The following is a 15,578-nucleotide window of genomic DNA, read 5'->3' on the forward strand; positions in this document are numbered from 1 at the left end:
GCCTGAGATTTTTTTTTTTTAACACACACCTTTCCACCTAGCTAGATGTAGACTATTTCAAAAACAGGACGCTGTGTCTCTTAAGTCAAAGAAGAGGGACTTAAAAAGATGAAGAAAACAGCCTGACTGATGTGCTTGAGTTACGACACAATGAATATGCCAGAAACACACACACCCTTCGTCTTCCCTTCACCAAACCTGTCAGAGACAAACCCAGGAGAGTATGGGTGGACTACTGTTATATTACCCCAAGCCGTCTCAAGTCAAGTGCTCAGCAATTAAAATACGATTAACATTTTTTTTCAGTTATTAAACAACTAATTGACCAAATTGATTCAGATTTTTCTGAGCACAGCACACGCCGTTTCACTAGAGAGAAATCACATCATTCACGAAAGTGGGACGCTGGGCTGAAGGGAGTTGTAGTTTTCATTAAGAAAATATTCAGCATAGTTCAGAGCAGAAACATGGTAATTAACTATAAAGACCATAATACTTAGCGCCTTTCCCCTATCTCGGACAGAGATGGATACACTTTTATGCCTGCCATGTTAGGTTAGATTCAAACAGATTGCATGAAAGAGAAATGTACAGTCGCGGCCAAAAGTTTTGAGAATGAAAACGTATATTTGTGTCAGTCTGCTGCCTCAGTTTGCATGATGGCAATTTGCATATACTCCAGAATGTTATGAAGAGTGATCAGATGAATTGCAAAGTGCAAAGTGAAATTGCTCTTTGCCATGCAAATGAACTGAATCACTCCCAAATAAACATTTCCACTGCATTTCAGCCCTGCCACAAAAGGACCAGCTGACATCATGTCAGTGATTGTCTCGTTAACACAGGTGTGAGTGTTGACGAGGACAAGGCTGGAGATCACTCTGTCATGCTGATTGAGTTTGAATAACAGACTGGAAGCTTCAAAAGGAGGGTGGTGCTTGGAATCATTGTTCTTCCTCTGTCAACCATGGTTACCTGCAGGTTTGAGTGCATTTGCACGCACAGTGAGGCAAAGACTTTTGGAGGATGGCCTGATGTCAAGAAGGGCAGAGAAGAAGCCACTTATCTCCAGGAAAAACATCAGGGACAGACTGATATTCTGCAACAAGGTACAGGGATTGGACTGCTGAGGACTGGGGTAAAGTCATTTTCTCTGATGAATCCCCTTTCCGAATGTTTGGTGCATCCGGAAAAAAGCTTGTCTGGAGAAGACATGGTGAGCGCTACCATCAGTCCTGTGTCATGCCAACAGTAAAGCATCCTGAGATCATTCATGTGTGGGATTGCTTCTCAGCCAAGGGAATGGGCTCACTCACAATTTTGCCTAAGAACACAGCCATGAATAAAGAATGGTACCAACACATCCTCCGAGAGCAACTTCTCCCAACCATCCAGGAACAGTTTGGTGACGAACAACGCCTTTTCCAGCATGATGGAGCACCTTGCCATAACGCAAAAGTGATAACCAAGTGGCTCGGGGAACAAAACATTGATATTTTGGGTCCATGGCCAGGAAACTCTCCAGACCTTAATCCCATTGAGAACTTGTGGTCAATCCTCAAGAAGCGTGTGGACAAACAAAACCCCACAAATTCTGACCAACTCCAAACATTGATTATTGAAGAATGGGCTGCCATCAGTCAGGATGTGGCCCAGAAGTATTTTGACAGCATGCCAGGGCGGATTGCAGAGGTCTTAAAAAGAAGGGTCAACCCTGTAAATATTGACTCTTTGCATCAACTTCATGTAATTGTCAATAAAAGCCTTTGACACTTATGACATGCTTGTAATTATACTTCAGTATTCCATAGTAACATCTGACAAATATCTAGACACTGAAGTAGCAAACTGTGGAAATTAATGTCATTCAAACTTTTGGCCACGACTGTACACAAAAACAACGAGAGGGACAGACAGAGTTTGTGGAAGTATGCCTTATCTACTTCGAAGAACTAATAAAATGATTGTCTGACAGCTCTGCTGCATGCTTAGGCAGGTCAGCCTAGCGAAATAGGATGATTATTTTTATTTAAAAGCTACAATATGTAACTATGAGCTAACCTGACCAAATTCAAAGAAATGTGAGTTCTAGATATTTCATCCCCTTTAAACACAAGTCTAAGAGCTTGATCTGTTCTGTGTGCTATTTCTATGCTTCCCGTTCTGATATTTCATTTTCGCGTCTTTTACTTTCAGATTTGTACACCAGCTTCAAAACAGCTAAATATACAATATTTTTGGTTATGGAAAATATATTTCAGAGCAGTTTAGAGGGCACAATAATTCTCTCCACAATAACTGCTAGTTTTTTCACAAACAAATCTGCCAAACATTCATAATTTTTGCAACCAGTAAATGGCGGAGCAATTTCTGCATAGTGCATCTTTAACTAAGTAAATTAAGAACAAATTCGTATTTACAATGACGGCCTACCAAGTGGCAAAAAGCCTCCTGCCGGGACGGGGGATATATCACGACAGGAGAGTGACCACTACATAAAAAAGAGACCTAAGCATGGCAGCAAAGCCCGTATAGAATGGGAAGAAGAGAGAACTTTGTCTGGCTGTTTGGTTGCTACTGCCTGAGCAGAGATGAGATGGTGACTTAAGGAATTAAAAATAAGAAAGTAATCAAATAAGAACTAAGTAATATACACAACTGAAATACTGTATTATTTCATAGTGATTTCCTATTTTTCTTCTATTGATGTCTACCCAATGTGGACCTGACAGATGCAATGGAATATTTTCTGTGTTTTGGCCATTTGAATTTTCACTATTTTTGGCATTGTATTTCCATTAAAAAGCTCTAAAATCATTTTAATGTCATTTTTTAATAATGGATTTAATATAAAAAAAGAAACCAAAATAGAGAACAAACCATTTTTTTAATAATCCAATTGAAACCACACCGACAAATTACTAATTACTCAGCACTAATCCATTCTCTATAGTCTCTGTCCCCCTAGTCTCCCCCTGTCCATCCCTCTAGTGTTCCCCTAGTCTAGAAATGCATTTCTTCCAACCTGTGTGAGTCGACTCAGGAGATGGTAGACTGCTGTTTTCTTACTCCCAGCTGATCCCTCCCCATCTGTGCCCTCTAAGCAGTACGAGTCAAACAGGAGGCGAAGGCATCTCTCACACACACGACGGGAGTGAGCCAAGGGGCTGCACATGGGGGGGGGGGAACACAGGCATTGCCATGGAAACACCTCCTTGCAGACTCAGCAACCCGGGGGGGGGACCTAGTCTAGTCTGTCGAAGACAACCACTTCTCGCTACTCAGGATTTTAGACTAAGTATGTGTTTGTCTGGCTTCTTCCATAGAGCCTTGCCCGGATTATAAACCAGCCCGTCTGTCTGTCACTGGGCTAGATGTAGGCTAGTCACTGATCGCTCTTGGCTGGTCACTGGACAGAAGCAAGCCACCTTGGCGACAACGTGAGTCTCCATGGCATTGGCAGTGTATAATGCATTCAAGCCAACAAGCACCATGCAGTTATGCTACTGTAAGTGCTAACAGTGAAATTGTGGGAGGTTATTGGATCTCTTATGAAAGGAAACGCTTGTGCAATATATACAACTGAGTGTGACATATAGGGAGGGAGTGGTGTTCATTCCCTGAGTGGAGATGTTGCTGTACTATTTTATTTCTTTATTTAACTAGGCAAGTTAGACAAATTCATATTTACAATGACGGCCTACCCTGGCCAAACCCTTCCCTAACCCGGACGACGCAGGGCCAATTGTGCACCTCTCTGTGGTACTCCCGATCACGGCCGGTTGTGATACAGCCTGGGATCAAACCAGGGTCTGTAGTGACACCTCTAGCACTGAGATGCAGTGCCTTCGATCGCTGTGCCACTAGCATGTGACCAAGCAGTGCAAACTACCCTGAGAGTCTGGCTCAGTAGTCCAACCCTGTGGTTACTGCCCTGACACAGCTATATCACCAGGGTGACACGGGTCAAAACGGCTCAGGAATTCATATAGGCTGTGAGACCAATCACAAATGCCAGACACATTTAAAGTCAATAGTCCTAAAAACTAGGCTGGTTGGTTGGATGAGAACTAGGTTACATGAGAGATGGTGAATCAATCAATAAGCAACTGCTGCACTAGACTTTGCATATTGACCAGACAACATGGAAAATGTCACTGTTAGGGACAAGGGTTCACTACAGGAGTGGAAAAAAGTAGTGGAGGAGGAACCCCACTGGGTCATTCAGCACATTTTAGGTCTAACTTCAGACTGTTCTCTATCTCTGTCCACCCTTCCCTATCCCGCTGGTAGAAAATGATGGTCAAAGTAGTAACTGAATCAATTTTCACATGATCCACAGAAACCAGACTGTGCCAAAAGCCGTGTCGTAAAGCCTACAGACGACACGCTCTCTGGACCAGTTCTATGCCTTTATATGGACATGAATCAGAGTCAAATTTGAATCTCCAAGGTAGCCAACGATAAGGAAATAGCTCAACGGTCTGGAACCAAATTTAATAGGTCGGGAAAAAACACCCAAATGTAAATTGATTTGGAACACTATGATGAGTAGCCATGGTTTCAACAAAGACTAGAACATTTAAGTTACCTAGGGTTTAAAGGCTGTTTGACAAGGTCCAATAGACGACAGGTAGATATTCTAGTTTTCAGTGTAGTGTGATAGAGAGAACAGAACAATGACATCTATCACACTGACTACTTTCACTAGTTAAAGTAATAAGACTAGAGCAGGAACAGAGCTGCTGCTGCAGGCAGAGACAGCTCTCGCTCTCTATGTAGGCCTACACACAGAATAGCCAACCAGAAGGCTGAGCTTCTTGACTCTCTCTCATCCATGGCCAGCTAAAGGGCAACACAGCTTTTCAGACTTGATTTATGTCTGTTTTGCACTGGGACTAACTCATTTTCAAGACAGCTCTCGTCCGCAAATCATGAGCAGCCTCTGCAATGACACCCATAAAACACCACGTGCTTATCAAACTAGTTCCACCACCACAAATAATGTCCCTCCCTACTTCCTAGTCCATGAAGAGGACTTTGGGTGCATCTCATCTGTTTCCTTTCCGTCATCTGTTCTCATGCGAGAGACCTAGCCGCCTGGCTCGTAGGCATCAGCCCTATTGCTTTGGTCTCTCCAGTGTTTTCACTGTACATTAAGGAGACAAGGAGAGCCACTTGAGACAATTGAGATGCAGCTGAATTTCCTTCACTCTGCATAGCTTTTCATCACCCCCTACACACACAGTCACACAGTCTTTCCCACTCACCATTTTGATGGGCACACAGGAGAGGTCAGCATCTCTGACAGGGGCGTCATCACTCTCCATGACGTAGATCCCTTTACGGCTGAGGGCCTGGATGACTGACATGTGTGACTGCAACGAGGCGGCCTGGTCTGTCTTCAGGATGAGGGCACACACCCGGCAGTACAGCTCACAGGACAGCAGCAGCTGGAGGACGGGAGGCTTGATGTGCTCCTGGTCATACTGGTCTGTGTAGAACGGATCCCTCAGGTCCTCTGGGATGTGGTCTGGAAGGAAGGGGGGGGGGGGGGGGGGGGGGGGTTAGTGATTGATATGATGCATGGTGTTGGTCCTAACTCATATTTAGACAGGACGGGTTCCATTCCCTACATCCAGCTGTGTTGCTACCCGCATGAAAATATTTGGTTGCTATTGGTTTCAATGGAAAATTTTGGTGCTTGCAGCCCTGTGCCTACTTCAGGAAGAATCTAGGGGAAACGCTGCTGTGATGACTAATATTCATACACAGGGCTACAATAAGAGTTTGTCGTTTCGTGGATAGCCAAATGTGAAATACGTGCTTTACTTTAAAAAAGGGAAGATCTAGCCTAATCTTTCAACAATGAAAGGGAATGTGGCAACAGCATCTGCTCGCAGGGTAAAAATGTGTACTGCAAGGTTTCAGTTTACTCTGTAAATACAGGCTAGACATGGCTTGGAACTGAGAGAAGAGCTAGGTTCTTAGGTTACTAGTCTGAAACAATGCCTTTCCAGTTTCCACCACAAAGGAGGAAAAACAAACAATGACCTATGAAGGGTCTGTTTTGCATTTTTCACTGACTCATATCAAACCAGAAGTCACCATATTAGGCTAAATGGTGCTGGGAATCCGATCATGATAACTGATGTCTGTTGCTGTCATACTCCTAACAGGAAACACACCATCTGGAAACATTAAAGCAGAGGAATAGAATGGAGGATCCCCGAGCAGCCCATTGCATGTGACAAGCCCAGCCCATGCACAGGTGCACGCTATCAGAAAGGTGTGATGATCTTCGGGACAAAAAAAGCCCAGCTAACCTCCCTTATTCAGACATTGTTATTTTAGCTGTGGCTGTGAAGCTGAGCTAACAGAAATAGGGCTGTCCCAGACAAAAAAAAACGGTCGACCAAGAGTCAGCTGTTCTTTCGACCAAACTATTGGCCAACATTTTTTTTTACCGTGTATTTTTCCACATAGACACATCGTATGTGTTTTAATCAAATCAACTATATGCACTGAGCTTGTCTGATGCTTTAAGCACACAGTTTGATTAAATATTTAAGACTCAAATGACTCGAGGGAGTTCAGAAATTGATTTGAATGTGCCGGAACGGGCTCAGCCGTACTGTGACTAGCACCCGTTGTCCCTCTCTCCTCCCTGCTGCAGCGACCACCAAAGAACATCAAAGTGTTTATCGCGCGGTCCGTGTTGCTGAAGCTGCAATAGTCATTTCTGACTGAAAAGTTCTGCTACCAAAATACCCTCATGTGTTTGTTCTGGAAAAACATTCCCTATTCGTTAAACTCTTGCTCTCTTTACGTGACACATTGATGCATTGCAAGCACGTGACCAAAGACCTAGTCACTTGGGACTAGTACTAGAGAACGTTGGTTATGTAATTATTACTCCAGATGTCAGTTATACCAGAGGATGATTCAGACGGGATTCGTATTTTCCAAACTACCCACTGTAAAAAAAAAAAAAAATCCAATAAATTGACAGTTATGACAGAAGCCTGGAGGTTTTTATTCTAGGCGTGAAGATACAGAATTTAAACGGGTCCAGGTGATGGGGCCACTGATAATTCCAGCTTGGTTCTCAAGTTTCGAAACCATATTTCCTATAGTGTTCCCATTATTTTTGAATTGAGGAAGTGTGATCATAATCATTATGATATTTTAGCGATCCGCAGCACATCCTAAATGCACTTCCTAAAATAAGTAATTCAAAGACAAAAACATTTTAACATAAAACAATGATTGGTTCAGATTTGGTCCGGACTAGGCCAAAAACCAATGTCTGTGGATGTGGAAATCAAGGCCGGTCCAGAACTGCACCAAAAACAAAAGACATGATTACTGAGGTGTAGCCTAGTGTTGCCTGAAATTTAATTTCATAAATGCCCATCTATGTGGTAAGCTGACCGTTTGTAAAAACACCAAAAAACTACATCCGGACCAAAAAAAGATATCCAAAAGCTTACAAGGGTTTAGCCTACCATGTCGGCCCGTAATAGAATTTTATGAAGGCCCATCCATGGCTTGCCGCTCACGGAATCAGTAGGCTATTAAAACAAACACTCAAACTGGAAACAAAAGCAGGATCGGTCTTATTTCTGTAGATGTATTGATGATTTATAAAGTCATTTAACAGTTAGACTATTGATTATAGACCTGATTAAGTTGGGGTTTCCCCTCTCCTGACTTTTCTTAGACAATAGGACAAGGGCTGTTTTCTCATCTCATTCTGCTGCTGCCTTCACAGCATTGTTCTCAATACCATATTCTGGTTAACTTTGCTATTATGCACATATCAACATGGTCTAGGAAACGGCGCCAATTCAACAGAGCACTGATAAGTTCAGAACCGTGGACAGCGACCGCTATCCAACGCGGGAGGAAGCACATTTGTTATACATTTTTTATTAGTGTTGCACCATTGTTCTTATGTAATATAACCGGATACAATTGAGCACGTCTTAGACTGATGGACTATGCCATCCCCACAACGGATCAGTCCACTCAGTGTGAATCAGACTGGTGTCTTGTACACAATATATTTTTTTTGTTCGTTTTTTCCCCCCCTTCTACTGCTCGACTAAAGAAGTCTCAGTCGACTAACAGCCTATCGACCAAACAGTCGACTAAATGGGGTCAGTCTTAAACAGAACAGACATCTCCATAACTCCACATCTGTGTGTTATGGAGCCCTCCTTCCCTGCCTCGCAGTCCTGACTATGGCATAAAGGGAACGGCTTGTCAGCCTTCTCCAATCCGACCACACTAACAGGAAGACACACAAGCTGACAGAGGCAGATCTCTCCATCAACCAATCAGCAACACAGCAGTTACACCAGGCAGATTTGGATTCTACGGTCATCCTTAGCACAGTCTGAATGTAACTCACTGTTCATAATAACAGTGTTATTAGCTGTAGGCCTAGGGAGGGATAATAAGGCTAGGATCGTGAGGCGGAACCTCTGTCTGTGCATTACAACAGAATAGACTGATTAGAGATAAAAAGCATCCACATATGCAATAAGCCTGATATACACTGCTCAAAAAAATAAAGGGAACACTTAAACAACACAATGTAACTCCAAGTCAATCACTGATTGACAATAAATTTCACATGCTGTTGTGCAAATGGAATAGACAAAAGGTGGAAATTATAGGCAATTAGCAAGACACCCCCAAAAAAGGAGTGATTCTGCAGGTGGTGACCACAGACCACTTCTCAGTTCCTATGCTTCCTGGCTGATGTTTTGGTCACTTTGAATGCTGGCGGTGCTCTCACTCTAGTGGTAGCATGAGACGGAGTCTACAACCCACACAAGTGGCTCAGGTAGTGCAGCTCATCCAGGATGGCACATCAATGCGAGCTGTGGCAAGAAGGTTTGCTGTGTCTGTCAGCGTAGTGTCCAGAGCATGGAGGCGCTACCAGGAGACAGGCCAGTACATCAGGAGACGTGGAGGAGGCCGTAGGAGGGCAACAACCCAGCAGCAGGACCGCTACCTCCGCCTTTGTGCAAGGAGGAGCACTACCAGAGCCCTGCAAAATGACCTCCAGCAGGCCACAAATGTGCATGTGTCAGCATATGGTCTCACAAGGGCTCTGAGGATCTCATCTCGGTACCTAATGGCAGTCAGGCTACCTCTGGCGAGCACATGGAGGCCTGTGCGGCCCCACAAAGAAATGCCACCCCACACCATGACTGACCCACCGCCAAACCGGTCATGCTGGAGGATGGTGCAGGCAGCAGAACGTTCTCCACGGCGTCTCCAGACTCTGTCACGTCTGTCACATGTGCTCATGTGCTCAGTGTGAACCTGCTTTCATCTGTGAAGAGCACAGGGCACCAGTGGCGAATTTGCCAATCTTGGTGTTCTCTGGCAAATGCCAAATGTCCTGCACGGTGTTGGGCTGTAAGCACAACCCCCACCTGTGGACGTCGGGCCCTCATACCACCCTCATGGAGTCTGTTTCTGACCGTTTGAGCAGACACATGCACATTTGTGGCCTGCTGGAGGTCATTTTGCAGGGCTCTGGTAGTGCTCCTCCTTGCACAAAGGCGGAGGTAGCGGTCCTGCTGCTGGGTTGTTGCCCTCCTACGGCCTCCTCCACGTCTCCTGATGTACTGGCCTGTCTCCTGGTAGTGCCTCCATGCTCTGGACACTACGCTGACAGACACAGCAAACCTTCTTGCCACAGCTCGCATTGATGTGCCATCCTGGATGAGCTGCACTACCTGAGCCACTTGTGTGGGTTGTAGACTCCGTCTCATGCTACCACTAGAGTGAGAGCACCGCCAGCATTCAAAAGTGACCAAAACATCAGCCAGGAAGCATAGGAACTGAGAAGTGGTCTGTGGTCACCACCTGCAGAATCACTCCTTTTTTGGGGGTGTCTTGCTAATTGCCTATAATTTCCACCTTTTGTCTATTCCATTTGCACAACAGCATGTGAAATTTATTGTCAATCAGTGATTGACTTGGAGTTACATTGTGTTGTTTAAGTGTTCCCTTTATTTTTTTGAGCAGTGTACATTAACAGTATAAGAGTCAGTCCTTCTGAGCGAGAGAGACAGAGACACAGAGGTGTGCGTGTGGTACTGTGTATAATGCATTAAAACAGATGAGGTGGTTGTGTGAAAACAAAAGGCATGTGGCCTGGCTGGGACCAGGGTGGCTGGGACCAGGGTGGCTGGGACCAGGGTGGCTGGGACCAGGGTGGCTGGGACCAGGGTGGCTGGGACCAGGGTGGCTGGGACCAGGGTGGCTGGGACCAGGGTGGCTGGGACCAGGGTGGCTGGGACCAGGGTGGGTCTTCACGTATAAATCCCCCCTGGAGACAGCGATACTGTGTTGCAGCAGCTGCCCCCCTCCTGCCACAGTGGGCTGAAGTATCTAACTACTGGGACAGGGAGTGAGCCCAGCATGGTAAACACACTCTTTCTCTCCATTGCTAGGACCGGCTATAATGCATCCCCCCAATTACCATCAGACTAGACAGGAGAGCACCAGCTTGCCCCAGCGGGTACCATGGTAGGCACTGTGATGTGAGGAGCGGGGCCAGCCAGATATGTGTCTGCACTGGGGGGCAAATACTAACACACGGCGCAAGCATGCAGCGTGCACTCACACAGAAGACACAAACACACGCTCAGAAACAGACACACGCTCAGAAACAGACACACAGGCATGCAGGTTCCCACTCGCATACACACACCTGCCCCACAATCTCTGAGGGGCGAGGATGTATTGTCTCAGCCTGCATGCCCATCCCTAGTTCCTGCCATGTTATAGAGCCAGACCAGCATCTGTGAAGCCACATTAGCAATACACTCCACTACTGCCGTAGGTAAAAAAACACCACAATTCCCAAATGGGGGATGCCAATTAGTGTTGCACCTGAGCACAGGCAGTCCCCAAAATCCCCAAGGCTACTGTACAATCCACTCCCTCTATTATCAAACTGTGTTTCACGCCCAGTTAATCTTTGGGCAATGAGTTCTGTTCCCATGTCTTAAGCTAATATAGATTAGATGTTGCTGAGTGCTAGTGTACTCTGTCTGCCTGCATGGCTGTTAGCCACAACCCTTAGAGCTGCAGATGACAGACAGTGGGGAGATTCCTCCGGAGGGAGAGAGAGAGAGGAGAGGCAGTGTTCGTTCGTCATCAGGACAAAAGCCTATTACTGTTTCTGAGCTCTCCGGGACCACAGCTCTCTGTTAGAGGAACACAGGGACTAGGCATGAGGAAAAAACAAGGAGAACAGAATGAAAACAGGAGCATGGCATTCCATTCATATGAATACCATTCAAATCTGGGATCATTAGTTTGCTGTGTGCAAGCGTGTGTCTGAGTGACATTATGAAATCACTGTAATGACAGCAGAAACCAAAATGCTAGGATGACAAAATGAAACCTAGGCTTAGAAAACACTGTATATCAGCGTTTCCCATACTCGGTCCTCGGGACCCCAAGGGGTGCTCAGCTGATTCAAACGATCAAATTAGTTTATTATTTGAAATCAGCGGTGTATTGCTAGGGCAAAAAATAAAACGTGCACCCATTGGGGTCATGAGGACCGAGTTTGGGAAACCCTGATGTACACAGACTGAAATGGTGCAGGTGCTTGTGTAACCAGTGTGAAATGCCTAGCTAATTAGCGGTGACGTCACTCGCTCAGAGACCTTGAAGCATTTGTTTCCCTTGGTCTGCAAGGCCCGAGGCTTTTGTGGGGCAAAAACTGATGTGTGATAAGTTTGTCTCTCCTCATTTGAGAGTGAAGAAATTAACCACCGCACGCGGCACCATTATGTTCTTCCAGTGACAACACAGACGACACTCCATTGACATGACTGTTTAGAAATTAAAAATCCATATAGCCAGAGCAAGTGCTCTGAGTGAAATTAGGTCACGCGTCGCTCACATGACAGGTTTCCTCCAATAGTGACAGGCAACCCTAGCTGTAGGATATGTGGAATGAATTACACATCACACCACAAGTATAGTCAGCTGGCTCCTCCACAACACCTTAACATGTCTTCTGCATGGAACCAAAGCCACAGGCCTTCAATAACAAAGCTAGGCACAATTGCTATTTTAAGGGTCGCTACCTGGCCTAGCTTTGCTATTGAAGGCCTGTGGCTTTGGTTCCATGCAGAAGACATGCTAAGATGCTGTGGAGGAGCCACCTGGCTATACTTGTGGCACTGTGGTGAGAGGTGTAATTCATTCCACATATCCTCCAGTTAATTATGCAGGTGGAGATAAGTGATTCGTTACAGTGTGACAGACATGGGAATCTTGCAATACAAAAATCAATAAACATCAAAATACCTTGACTGTTTTGCTCTGAAGAACCTAGAACATTTTAGAAAATAGAGTAACTTTTTACAAAGGTCCAGGTAATTGTTTGGTCGAATGATGTTGTTGACATCATTACAGATAAATAAAGGTGAAATAAAATAAAAAATAAAACAGCAAGTCAGCAACATTGTCACTCTTGATAAGAGTGACAAGGACTGATATCTTGCGCTGCATTTGCCATGACGAGTCTGACAGAGTCAGTGGATTTATTCAGCAGTTTTCCTGTGAGTCCAGTCTCACTGTACTGCGAAAGGCCACTGCACAAAAACAATCAGATAATTTGCCAAGTCATACAGGGACACAGTCAGCTCTGCACACAAAGAATTTTGATGCATAACAACTGAAAAAATATAGACAATACATTCCATTCGGCTTGGTTCAGCCATCAAGGCCTGTTCCAAGAAGGGCTCATTAGGCCAAGCCCAACTGCAGACTGTTAGTCTGAGGTGTGGATGAACACAAAGACACATTTCCCGTCTAACAACATTTGGGCCCAACCCTGCCACTAGATGGGGCAAGTGTGTCTTCCTTAAGAAGTGTTGTGTTTCTTTGTCATTAAAAACCTACATACATCTCCATAATGCTTTGGATCACAGCAGAGGGTAAAATCCTGAAGTGTCTGTGTGAGAACAGTATAGGGTTAATACTTGCACCAAGGCATTGGAGTTGTGTAGCTATGTGACAGGCGATTATTTTGGACCTTTTTAATACCTATGTCATTATCCCTGTGTGTGTGTGTATGTGTATGTGTGTGTGTGTGTGTGAGAGAGAGTGAGAGAGAGAACTTACCAATGCTGTATGCCTTGGCGAACAGCCATCGCAGGTTGGCGTCTATTTTTGCTCTGGCTGAGTCGTACATTTCCAAAGGAACAATCTCTATTGTCCCTTCACCAGCTGAATCCATGTTTCTTCGGGTGCCATCCCCACCACCACACAGATCCACATCCATCCTTGCAAAGGGTACAGAGTCAATGTGCGGGGGCACCGGTTAGTCGAGAAAATAGGTACATGTAACTAGTTATTAAAGTGACTATACTAAATGACTACAGTCATTTCATTCGAGTATTACGTTAGTTACTAGCGAGCCACTGAGGAATTGTTAACTAACCAGCTAACTAACCCACAAGTGAAAATGAAAACACAACTTAGCTAGCTAGCTAGTCCGGTAGATGCTGGCATGTTAGCTAACTTAGCATTGGGCGCCCATTCATTAGACAGGTGGCTAACTTTAGCTAGCTAACTGACAATAAACTTGATTGTTTCGTTGAATCTGGGTTGTACAACATCTACAAAATAGCCTTACTGGCCAAGTTAGAAAGCACCTTGGCCAACAGACTTAAGTTAGCTGTTTTTATCCAGTTAGCTGGCTAGTCAGATAGCTAGTCAAGTGCAGCTTTATGCTAGGTTACAATAACTGGATGAATCGAACTGACATTCACTAACTTAATCAAACAGTATTTTTTTTAAATACATGAAAAAAAACACTATGTAACGTCAATCAACCCTTTAGATCGGTCAGTATAAAATATGTAACAAAAGGACTTTCTTATGCAATTGCCCGAGCAAAGCCCAAGCACCACATCGTAGCAGCAGCGAGATGAACGAACGGTCTCCTCCCCAGCAACAAAACCCAATTTGCGGCCTGTGTCTGACAACCGCGCCACGGGAAACCCAGGATAAACGTTTACTACCAATGCCAGACAGAAATGTACAGAGTTTACGAAAGACAGTAACGTACCTGATTATTCCCGGTTTATCTTTCAATATGATGACTCATTTTAGGTCGAAGATTTAACGTCTTAGTGAGAAGCACCTTTATGTACCTCCGTATCCGCGCTTTCCCATAAATCGAATTATCTGTCTGACCGTTAGCATAAGTAGCTAACCACTGCGCCTGCGCGGATGCTAATACTATCATGCAACCACATCATTGACCCCAACATACACACAACCCAGAGCAAGATTCAAAGTAACAATTCATTATAAAAGAAGGGCGTAAGAAGGTATATGAAACTATGTTAGATGTTTGTTTGCAAAAATTTATCAGAAATGAACCAGCCCATGTGCCCATACCATAACAACTTGCTCTCTTTTGAGAGGAGTCTCTAGAAATTAAATGAAACAGTTTAATTAAAAACTATGCATTTGTTAATAAGTACTTCATATGAGTCAATCAATCGTAGTGTATACTGAATTAGGTGGCCTGTTGAAAAAAAAAAGAAGCTAAAGTATAAGGGGATTGCCTCAGTGTGGAAAAATCTCCCTCTTGTGGTGGTGCTTTTAGTTTTGGGATTTCACAGCTGATTGAGTTTGAAACTACAAGGTGAAAGCTAGAATCCTTAATTGAAGCAATAACTAAGCGTTCTCCCAGCCTCTGTTTTGGTATAAAGCTACCGGATGGGCCTGGTTAAATGTAACCGCTCTCAAATTCATAGATAGAGCTATGGATGCAGGTATGGGGCGGGGCTGGAGCGGGTCGAGAGCTTCATGTTCCTAGGTGTCCACATCACAAAGGAATTAACATGGTCCACAGACACCCACACAGTTGTGAAAAGGGCACGACATCACCTCTCCCTCTCAGGGGTCTGAAAATATTTGGCATGTGCACTCAGATCCTGAAAGTTCTACAGCTCCACAATTGAGAGCATCTTGACTGGCTGCATCACCACTTGGTACGGCAACTGCAATGCATCCGACCGCAAGGTGTTACAGAGGGTAGTGAGTACAACCCAGTAGATCACTGGGGCCAAGCTGCTTGCCATCCAGGACCTCTATACCAGGCGATGTCAGAGGAAGGGCCCAAAAATTGTCAAAGCCATAGACTGTTCTCTCTGCAACCGCACGGCAAGCAATACCGATGCACCAAGTCTGGAACCAACAGGACCTTGAACAGCTTCTACCCTTAAGCCATAAGACTGCTAAACAAGGCTGCTAAATAGCTAACCAAGTGGCTACCCGGACTACCAGCATTGACACTTTTTTTAAATAACTCCCTTGCACTGACACAATGCACACATACAGGACTCTACCCACACACTCACACTTACAGTGCCTAAACTGACATCTCCACACACACATCTACACACACACACACACACACACACACACACACACACACACACACACACACACACACACACACACACACACACACACACACACACACACACACACACACACACACACACACACAC

At 44.8% G+C, this 15,578-nt stretch overlaps 1 protein-coding gene across 2 annotated transcripts in view; it reads right to left on the minus strand.

The window, feature by feature from the left end:
* The window catches only part of LOC129826685 (calmodulin-regulated spectrin-associated protein 1-B-like), a 34,210-nt gene extending 19,943 nt beyond the window's left edge, over positions 1-14,267 (minus strand). For both annotated transcript variants that reach the window (XM_055887687.1, XM_055887686.1), the window contains exons 1-3: positions 14,123-14,267; positions 13,174-13,334; positions 5,271-5,533 (exon numbers count right to left, since the gene is read on the minus strand). In XM_055887687.1, the coding sequence (XP_055743662.1) occupies positions 5,271-5,533; positions 13,174-13,333 (423 nt within the window). In that variant the 5' untranslated portion in view covers position 13,334; positions 14,123-14,267. The remainder of the gene's footprint in view (positions 1-5,270; positions 5,534-13,173; positions 13,335-14,122) is intronic.
* Between the last annotated feature and the right edge of the window lie 1,311 nt (positions 14,268-15,578).

Source organism: Salvelinus fontinalis, chromosome 28 (assembly GCF_029448725.1).
Source record: "Salvelinus fontinalis isolate EN_2023a chromosome 28, ASM2944872v1, whole genome shotgun sequence".
Classification (NCBI taxonomy): Eukaryota; Metazoa; Chordata; class Actinopteri; order Salmoniformes; family Salmonidae; genus Salvelinus; species Salvelinus fontinalis.